At 38.5% G+C, this 10,342-nt stretch overlaps 2 protein-coding genes and 1 pseudogene across 2 annotated transcripts; all 3 read right to left on the bottom strand.

The window, feature by feature from the left end:
* Nucleotides 1-615: 615 nt before the first annotated feature.
* On the bottom strand, nucleotides 616-1,665 carry LOC130134821 (uncharacterized). Its single transcript, XM_056302524.1, has one exon. The coding sequence runs from the start codon at nucleotides 1,663-1,665 to the stop codon at nucleotides 616-618; it is 1,050 nt and encodes a 349-aa protein (XP_056158499.1).
* Nucleotides 1,666-3,453: 1,788 nt separating this feature from the next.
* Nucleotides 3,454-4,524, bottom strand: LOC115668770 (F-box/kelch-repeat protein At1g57790-like). The gene has a single exon (XM_030590165.2). It carries the CDS (start codon nucleotides 4,522-4,524, stop codon nucleotides 3,454-3,456), a length of 1,071 nt encoding a protein of 356 aa, XP_030446025.2.
* A 4,389-nt stretch (nucleotides 4,525-8,913) lies between these two features.
* LOC130134820 (uncharacterized) lies at nucleotides 8,914-10,095 on the bottom strand (annotated as a pseudogene).
* Between the last annotated feature and the right edge of the window lie 247 nt (nucleotides 10,096-10,342).

Below are 10,342 nucleotides of genomic sequence, written 5' to 3'. Positions count from 1 at the left end.
CCAATCCAGTTAGTTCGATTGTTCGGTCTAAATACTCGGAGAGTGTATCAATTTCCCATTTTCTATTTTGTGTCTAGCAACTTCCAACAATATTAGGGATAACACTCACAAATTTCAAATGGTTTGTTGGGATTCAGATGCAAATTGAATTTGAACCTAGCAATCTATTTATGGTATTTATTTGACTATTTATGATAACCAGTTTTCAATGACCAAGGTACCCTTATATCATCTCACTATATCAACGTAAAGAGAATGTTAGATATCAATTTATAATTAAAATTTGATATCTCCATATGATCACCTAACTAATCTCTCATTTTAATTGTGCTCACATATCCTTAATTTTGAGATGTATATCCGTAATCTCCTGCTAAAAACATCCAAATCCATGTCGTCCCTAGAAATTAGTCAATCCAAAATTAAAATCTAAACTAACACCCACTACTAACATATGTTCTATTATCAAAAAAGCTAAATGGAAAAAAATTTTGTACTGAAGGTTGATCCCCGTGGTTCACACGTGTAGGGCCCTTAGCTGGGCCATACCAGTGGACCCAGGTTTGACATCAAAATCTTCATATTGAGGAAGAGAAAAAATTCAAAACATTAAATTCAAAAATCAGGCTGGAACCAATTGGCTTCGTTGATGCGACGCCTGCTAGTTGCACCATTGCCAGTTGCATCGAAGAGACAACTGCGAGTTGCATCGATGTATGTCTCGAATTTTCCGTCCTCCATGCTGTTACTCTTCATCTGATCATCTATGTAATCCGGGTAATAGACCCTGTTTGGCTTGAGCCCGGGAAGGCAAGACTCGGTGTTGAACTCCACCGAGAACGAAGAGTTGCCGTTCAAGAAGAGGGACGCGTTCCCCAAGCTCTTGATCTCTTCCTCAGTTTCCTTCTCCAAATCAACTTTGAAAACTCGAATCTCTTTCACGGGTCCGCCGTACTTTTCGCTCCATATCTTCCATGCCACTAACAATGAGCCCGAACAGTCAACGAGATACGGATCGCCGTCAACATAACATTCCAGCCCTAGAACTAGTCGTGATTCCATGCGACTCTTTCTCTCGTTAAGAGTCATTATTCGACTCTGCTCATCCAAGGCCACAAATAGCCCATCGCAATGAATCAGTTGAAGGATGGGGCACCAATGCAGAGGCATCACAAGATTCACTACCGTCCACGCATCTTCTCCTGATCTGAGAAAGGCAAACCCTGGCGATCTGCCATAAGAAATCACGACTGCGTAGCTCTTGGACGAAGAAGGGCTCGAGGACAATGCGATCATGTGGATGCGATGTAGGTCGTGGTGAAGCTTCTCCAAGGCGGGGAGTTCGATGCTGATGTACGAAAGCGGATTGACGATACGGTACTTGCTGGGCCCCTCTAACACGAGCATCCATCCTGGTGTAGACAAGGTCTGGTCATGATATCCTGGCAACTGCACTGTGTAAGTACTCCCTGTAGAGGGGCTGGAGAATTCGGCTATTTGGCTGTACGTATAGATCATGAGCCACGGGGCTCTCGATTTCGCATTGAACGTCTCTTTGGCGGCAGCGGACCGCCATGAGGTGCACACCCGTCGAACAGCTAAAAGTCTTCCGTAGCTAGTCGACGAATGATGAGTCCTAGGATCACTTGAGGGAGTTCTTCCCATTTTGCCATTTCTTCTTTGTAGATTGAATGATCAATTTGCCTGGCGTGCAACTTCTAGATGACTTTATTCCTCAAAACACGAGGCGGGTCCTTTCTAATGTGAAAGAGGAAAGACAATCTTTGCGGATTCAGTTTCCTCTTTCAACATATTGTTCCGCAAATCTTATCGCTTCTCTTTTTTTTCCTTGAACGAATATATCTTTATACAGTTTCCTCTTGATTTGATTTAGATTCAAATCATTCTATAGAATACGCCAAATCAAAAGGATAGTTTCATTTTCAAGCTTTTTTCAAATTACTGTGGTGCAGTAATCATTCACTTATTTTCAAATCTTTCTATAGAATATAGCTAATCTAAAAGATAGTTTAATTTCCAAGCATTTTCGAATAAAATCCATAAAAACCCGTATATATTTTTTAAGTAAATGATCTACGTCATATGTTTTTATGAGTTTAATACTTCTTACTTTGTAAAAGAGTTCCGGTCCATTTCCTAAATGAACGAAAATTGCAAATATATTTTGCTCAATACATTTTTTTCTTATTTTTGTTTCCATATACAAATCGTATACTCTTTTCCTAGGCAATGTTTCAGTAAGCAAAAGCAACGCTTCAAATTAGGTAATTCCTTACCGAAACAAGACGAAGAACGAAGAAAAAAACGGTAAACAAGGAAGTAGTGACCAGCCGTTGTTGGACCATAACATCAGCTGGGGCGGCTTGCAAGATGATTTTCTTTCAAAGGGAAAATAATAGTCCAATCCCAATTCTACCCTAAACTTTTTTTGTCTCATAAAAAAAATCAGCTTTAGGTGTAATTTCAATTTCACTCTAATTGTTTTATCTCATAAAAGATCACTAACTTTTACTTGAGTTCCAAATTTACTTTCTATTAACTCTCCGTCAAAATCACCCTTAATGATTTTGCGCTTGGTCTTCAATTTCTCATTCGTGGGAATATTCCATCTCTCGCGGTCGGATAACTCACGCTCAGGACACTCAAACAACTTGTGCTTAGGAGTTTTCCATCTCTCCATTGTCAACAAGAAATTTTGGACGGATGGTCGATGGGCGTAGATTTGTGACTCTAATAAAAGTTTGTTGATTTTTATGAGATTGTAAAAATGTTAGGGTAAAATAAAGACAAGACGTAAAGTTGCGGGTTTTTCATAGAATAAAAGAAAGTTTATGGTAGAATTGGAACAATACCTAAAGTTGATGGTTTTTCATGGGACAAAAAAAGTTTATAGTAGAATTGGAACATAACCTAAAGTTGGAGGTTTTTTATAAAACAAAAGGTAAAACTGGGACAAATGTTAAAGTTTGAGGTATTTTAGGATATTAGGCCCTACTATATGTAACCAATTTTCAATGACCAAAGTACCCTTATATCATCTCACTATATAAAAGTAAAGAGAATGTTAGATATCAATTTATAATTAAAATTTGATATCTTTAGATGATTACCTAACTAATCTCTTGTTTTAATTTTGCGCACATATCCTTAATTTTGAGATGTATATCTGTAATCTTCCGCTAAAAACATTCAAATCCATGTCCAAGAAATTAGTTAATCAAAAATTAAAAATCTAAACTAACACCCACTACTAACATATGTTCTATGAGCGAAAAATGGTAAATGAGGAATTATTTGTTTTGACCGTTGATCTCGTGGGTCACACACGTGTAGGGCTCTTAACGATCAAAGGTGGAGATGGGCCATTCCAATGGACCCAGGTTTGAATCAAAATCTTCATATTGAGGAAGAGAAAAAACTCAAACATTAAGTTCAAAAATCAGGTTGGAACCATTTGGCTTCATAGATGCGACGCCTGTTAGTTGCATCATAATAGAGACAATTGCTAGTTGCATCAAAGAGACAACTGCTAGTTTCATCGATGTATGTCTCGAATTTTCCATCCTCCATGCCGTAACTCTTCATCTGATCATCTTCGTAATCCGGGTAATAGACGCTGTTTGGCTTGATCCCGGGAAGGCAAGACTCGGCGTTGAACTCCACCGAGAACGAAGCGTTGCCATTCAAGAAGATAGACGCGTTCCCCAAACTCTTGATCTCTTCCTCAGTTCCCTTCTCCAAATCAACTTTGAAAGCTCGAATCTCTTTCACGTATCCACCATACTTTTCGCCCCATATCTTCCAAGCCACTAGCAATGAGCCCGAACATTCAACGAGATACGGATCGCCGTCAGCATAACAATCCAGCCCTAGAACTAGTCGCGATTCCATGCGACTCTTTCTCTCGTTTAGAGTCATTATTCGACTCTGCTCATCCAAGGCCACAAATAGCCCATCGTAATAAACCAGTCGAATGACGTTGGACCAAGGCAGATGCGTCGCATCATTCACTGCTGTCCACGCATCGTCTCCTGATCTGAGAAAGGCAAACCCTTGTGATCTGCCATAAGAAATCATGACTGCGTAGCTCCTGGACAAAGAAGGGCTTGAGGACAATGCGATCTTGTGGATGTGATGTATGTCGCCGTGAAGCTTCTCCAAGGCGGGGAGTTCGATGCTGATGCATGAAAGCGGATTGACGATACGGTACTCGCTGGGCCCCCTAGACACTAGTATCCATCCTGGTGTAGACATGGTCTGGCCATGGTATCGTGGCAACTGCACTGGGTAAGTACTCCCTGTAGAGGGGCTGCAGAACTTGGCTATTCGGCTGTACGTATAAATCATGAGCCACGGGGCTCTAGATTTTGCATTGAACGTCTCTTTGGCGGCAGCGGTCCGCCATGAGGTGCACACCCGTCGTACAGCTAAAAAGTCTTCCGTGGCTAGTCGACGAACGATGAGTCCTCGGATCACTTGAGGGAGTTCTTCCCAATTCGCCATTTCTTCGTCGTAGATTGAATGATCAATTTGCCTGGTGTGCAACTTCTTTGATGAATTTATTCCTCAAAACACGAGGCGGGTCCTTTCTTATGTGGAAGAGGAAAGACATTCTTTGCGGATTCAGTTTCCTCTTTCAACATATCGTTTCACAAATCGTATCGCTTCGTTTTTTTTTTCCTTGAACGAATATATCTCTATACAGTTTTCTCTTGGTTTGATTAAGATTCAAATCCTTCTATAGAATACCCCAAATCAAAAGCCTAATTTCATTTTCAAGCTTTTTTTAAATGACTGTGGTACAGTTATCGTTCAGTTATTTTCAAATCTTCCTATAGAGTATAGCTAATTTAAAAGATAGTTTAATTTCCAATCATTTTGGAATAAAATCCATAAAAAATCCATATTTTTTTAAGTAAATGATAATTTAATTTGAATCTACGTCATATGCTTTGACGAGTTTAACCCTTCTTGCTTTGTAAAAGAGTTCCGGTCTATTTTCCTAAATAAACGAAAATTTCAAATATTTTTTTCCCCACACATTTCTTTTCTTATTTTTGTTTCCATATACAAAACGTATGCTCTTTTCCTAGGCCATGTTTCAAATCTTTCTATAAAATACACCAAATCAAAAAGACAGTTTCATTTTCAAGCTTTTTATCAAATTACTGTGGTGCAGTTATCATTAACTTATTTTCAAATCTTTCTATAGAATATAGCTAATCTAAAAGATAGTTTAATTTCCAAGAGTTTTCGAATAAAATCCATAAAAAAACCCATATATATTTTTAAGTAAATGATTTCCGTCATATGTTTTGATGAGTTTAATTCTCCTTACTTTCTAAAAGAGTTCCGGTCTATTTTCCTAACTAAACGAAAATTTAAAATATTTTTTCCCAAAACATTTTTTTTCATATTTTTGTTTCCATATACAAAACGTATGCTCTTTTCTTGGGCAATGTTTCAGTAAGCAAAAGCGACGCTTCAAATTAGGTAATTCCTTACCAAAACAAACGAAGAACGAAGAAAAAAAGTGTAAACAAGGAAGTAGTGACCAGCCGTTGTTGGCCCATAACATCAGTTGGGGCGGGGTGATGATTTTATCCGTTGGCAAGATGATTTTCTTTCAATGGGAAAATAACAGTAATAATCCTTAAATTTTTGTCCTATATACAATATCATCCCTGAATTTATAATTGGTGTGAGCAGGTCCCTCGACTTCTCTTTAGTGTGCAATGTTGCTTCCTGAATCACTTTAAAATGTTCAATTGTCACCTGTCCATTAATTAGCTTATTGAAATTTGTCGTTGTTGACACGGTCTAATCAGTCTACGTCTTTAGAAGAATGCAAGGGTTTTTACAATAGGGAGGTGTTTCCAACATTTTTTTATTTGTTGAAAATAGCCCTCTCTTTTGATGAATCAAATAGCTTTTTCTCTATTATCTATAGTATCTCTGTCCTCTGTCCAATTAAATAGCTTTCTCCCAACTATTTATTCTCATCTATCACCTTTTCTTTCTCAACTCATTTCTTCTCCCCCTCTTTCTCTTCAACAATACAAAAGACCACCTTTGGGAATTTAATTTCCTTCAACAAATTGTTTCACAAATCTTATCGCTTACTTTCTTTATCTTGAATGAATATCCTTTTTCGTGATTGGCAAGATACACTGCTTGATCGGATGCATATTGTATTGATGATCGAGTAATTATTGAGTACTTATGATTGGCAAAAAGAATAGCGAGTGAGTTAAGGGGAGATTGGTTAGGGCATGAAGGGAATTCAAACTCAAAAGTTGGAGATAACCATTTTTTTTTGTCAAAATAACATGTCATTCATTTACAAAAAAAAACAAGAGAGAAACAACATAGTGCAACTGCAAACTAAGACAAATCTCAGATTATTTCAAATTAAAATAAGCTCCAGATAGCAAGATTGATCATCGGAACAAGGTTATTGATCACACGCTCAAAGAGCAGATCTATGGCTTTTTCAAACCAAAATCAGCGGCTGATCACCGAATACGTCTTCAACAATCAACACACATCAAGATCTTTAACTATTACTATGGCTTTGCCTTTCAGTGGTGCACGCTTAGGTTAGGCGTTCCCAACACTATCGCCGTTTAGAATAACAAGGTTGAACGAGCATAGATCTAGCACCCACAAAAGCGAAACTTTCACGAAGCTCCTCCAATGTCCTTCGAAACTGGACTTGTACACCAACAAAATCTGAGGGAACTGAAACCCCGAAATCATATACGCAAAAACCCCTAAACCTAGACTAGATCAAGGGAGAAACCTCCCCGAAATGGGACAGAGAAGCTTCTAGAACTAGATTAGATCAGAAGAGAAAAGCTCCACAAAATAGGGAGAAAGAAAAAGAAAACAGAGAATCAAAGTAGCCAAAGAAAAAGAGAAAAGGGGGGGGTTTCATATCTAGCTCAAACGCTCCCTTCCATGGAGATTGAAGAAGACCGTTGGGTGAAGATGAGAGGGAAAGGAGAGAATCCTAGCGAGGAGAGGGGCAAGTAAGATTTCTTAAGTCTTATGAACTGTGTTGAAACTACTCAAGATGAGTGCCACCTTCATAAGTTGAAGATCTAGATTTTACCGCTTCTTAAAGGTTGCAAGATAATTTATGGTCCTCTAAATAGCTCGGTCTCTATGCTCATGTCTTTGAATTTTATCACGAATTTCACTTTTAATCAATTTCGACGTCCCATTACTCAAGGTCAACCTATGACTTTCTTGAATTGCTTATTATTTGTCGAATCATCTGCAATCATGCGCGAGTATTCACTAAGGCTACGTAAAAAAACAGAAATGAAAATTTCAGTGTCTTTGTCTATTTTGACTTTCGACTATTATTGCTGAAACTTGTTTGGCCAATGACTTAAGGAAGCATATTTTTAAAGAAGGCTAGGCCAAATTATTTTGACAACCACAGCAAACTAGAGAATAAAGAAAAAGTGAAAATTATACTCAACGTGCAACTTTTGATAGCGTTAATACATAATTTTATCGGTTTATTCTATTTATAATAAATAAATGCATCGCATCTTGTTATAATTTCCTGAATTTATTAATTGCTGCCATTGTTAGAAATTTGTGCAATTTTACTTTGCATGAGAATTGTTTTATGCACAAATGACTTAAAATGGGTGATGGGATTCTAGATTATTTCGATATGACTAGGATGTCTTAGAGAGCTTTAAAATGGTGGGCTCGAAGCAGGACTCCTTAGAAATGGTCTGGCTTAATCTCTACCCCTAGTGGGTTTGAGATAAAAATTGAAAAAATATTAATCAAGTCTCAAAAAATTATGAAGAGTTTGCATATGAATCTACATATGTCAACAGTTGCATATTTAAAATGTTTCAAGCTAGGAAAAAAGTCAGATGGATGTAGAGCAAGATTTAGATAAAATAAAAGCTAAAAATTAATTTAGATGGATTCATGCACTTAAGAAATTTTATCATATCATAACATGTGCATAATATATCGATCTATTCTCAATTATTGTGACCTTGGTGTAATTACCATGAAAAATGATGGCTACGTGCAACATGCACATACCTATACCACCAGTGTCTTGGCACAACTGGGGCACAATAAGGGGCATAAACGTAAATTTCATTAATGCCAATCCAGTCGCATCAATTTTTTTTATTGTGATTTGAAAAGGTAATTAGGTCCATTTAGTAGATTTCTTATTAATTACAATTGACGATTTGAATAAACCAAACACCTAGTTAGATATATAATGTTTCTAACTATCTTTCCATGTAGTCTAATTACCTATGTTCAACGAATATTTTAGTTTTACTCTTGAATTAATTAGAAAAATTAGATAAGCGTTGGAATTTTTTCAGTGGATTGCTAATTCTCTTAATCTATTGTTGTCTATATCTATCTCTACAATATATAACCAATTTTCATTTTAGCAAAAAAAAAATATAACCAATTTTCAATCACCAAAGTACCCTTATATATCTCACTATATAAAAGTAAAAAGTAAAGAGAGTGTTAGATATCAATTAATAATTAAAATTTGATATCTCTTGACGATTACTTAACTAATCTCTCATTTTAATTATGCGCACATATCCTTATTTTGAGATTTATATCCATAATCTCCAGCTAAAAGCATTATCCATGTCGTGCCAAGAAATTAGTCAATCAAAAGTTAAAATTTAAGCTAACACCCACGACTAACATATGTTCTACCAACGAAAACGGTAAATGAGGAATTTTTTGTACGAACCGTTGATCCCGCGGGTCACACGTGTAGTTATGTTGCGATCAAGGTGGAGATGGGCCATTCCAGTGGACCCGGGTTTGACATCAAAATCTTCATATTGAGGAAGAGAAAAAACTCAAATATTAAGTTCAAAAATCAGGTTGGAACCATTGGGCATCATAGACGTGACTGCTAGTTGCATCAAATTTTCCGTCCTCCATGCTGTAACTCTTCATCTTCTCATCTTCGTACTCTGGGAAATAGACGTGGTTTGGCTTGACCCAGGGAAGGCAAGCCTCGGCGTTGAACTCCGCTGAGAACGAAGAGTTGTCATTCAAGAAGAGAGATGCGTTTCCCATGCTCTTGACCTCTTCCTGAGTTTCCTTCTACAAGTCAACTTCGAAAACTCGGATCTTTCTTACGGGTCCATACCCATTGTTCCTTATCGTCCAAGCCACCAGTAATGAGCCTGAACATTCGACAAGATACGGATGACCTTCAAAACAATTCAGCCCCAGAACTAGTCGCTATTCCACGGGACGCTTTCTCTCGTTAAGAGTCATTATTTGCTTATGCCCATCCAAGGCCACAAATAGCCCATCGTAATAAATCAGTTTGAAGGACGATGGACCGAGGCTGATGCGTTGGAGGACTCGTGGAAGGCAAACCCTCGTGGTCCATGACCCTGATGAAAAGTGATCATGACTGTGTAGCTCCTGGACAAAGAAGGGCTTGAGGACAACGCGATCGTGTCAATCCTAGGGGGGCTGCACCGGACCCTCTCCAGCCCGTCGAGTCCCCCACTGAGTCGTGACTCGTGGCGAAGCTTCTCCAAGGCGGGGAGTCCGACGCTGACGTGCAAAAGTGGATTGAAGATACGGTACTCACGTCCACACTTTGACACAGGTATCCATCCTCGTGGAGACGAGGTCTCAAGTCGATATTCTGGAAACCGCACTCGGTAGGTTCTCCCTCTAGAGGGGCTGAAGAACTCAGCTGTTGGGTTGCGCACATTAATCCTGAGTGTTGGGGAGAACCACGAGCAACAATTTGCCAAGAACTCAACCAATCCAAGATCAATATCTCCCCCGAAATTAAACCGACCGAAATCGACTTAATTCCAACAACAACCCACAATTTCCAGCAATATAAACTTGCAATAATAAGGAAACAAATGCAACAATCGACACCAATATTTAACGTGGAAACCCAAAGCGGGAAAAATCACGGACCGCCCCCAAAAACTTTCACTAATCACCGAGAATAGTAGGATACACCAAGTTCTTCTCTAGTCACACACTAGAGGCACAACATCAACATTACAACATCATTTCTTCACCACAAAGGTGGATTTATACAAAATGAGGAGAGAAACCCTAACCGCGATTGAAGAGTTCGGAGGAGATTCTCAACGAACGAAACCGATCAACTCGTAGCCCTCGGTCTCACGAACAACATACTAAAATTTGAGCCAATTCCGATAACGTTTGGCCTTCGAATCGGGACCGCGAAGTTCAGCCCCCCTTTTCTTCTCCTGTTCTCGCGCACCTCTGTGAGCTCTCGGTAAAGCTCTCGCCT

The sequence above is a fragment of the Syzygium oleosum genome, unplaced genomic scaffold (assembly GCF_021117445.2).
Source record: "Syzygium oleosum isolate NSW1041296 unplaced genomic scaffold, Sole_v2.1 Sole_v2.24, whole genome shotgun sequence".
NCBI lineage: Eukaryota > Viridiplantae > Streptophyta > Magnoliopsida > Myrtales > Myrtaceae > Syzygium > Syzygium oleosum.
Note: the sequence above shows the minus strand (reverse complement) of the source record. Positions and strands in the feature narration are given on the sequence as shown.

Bases quoted from the DNA above. Each gene is read 5' to 3' on its own strand.
- LOC130134821 (XM_056302524.1), bottom strand. From the start codon at position 1,665: ATGGGAAGAACTCCCTCAAGTGATCCTAGGACTCATCATTCGTCGACT.
- LOC115668770 (XM_030590165.2), bottom strand. From the start codon at position 4,524: ATGGCGAATTGGGAAGAACTCCCTCAAGTGATCCGAGGACTCATCGTT.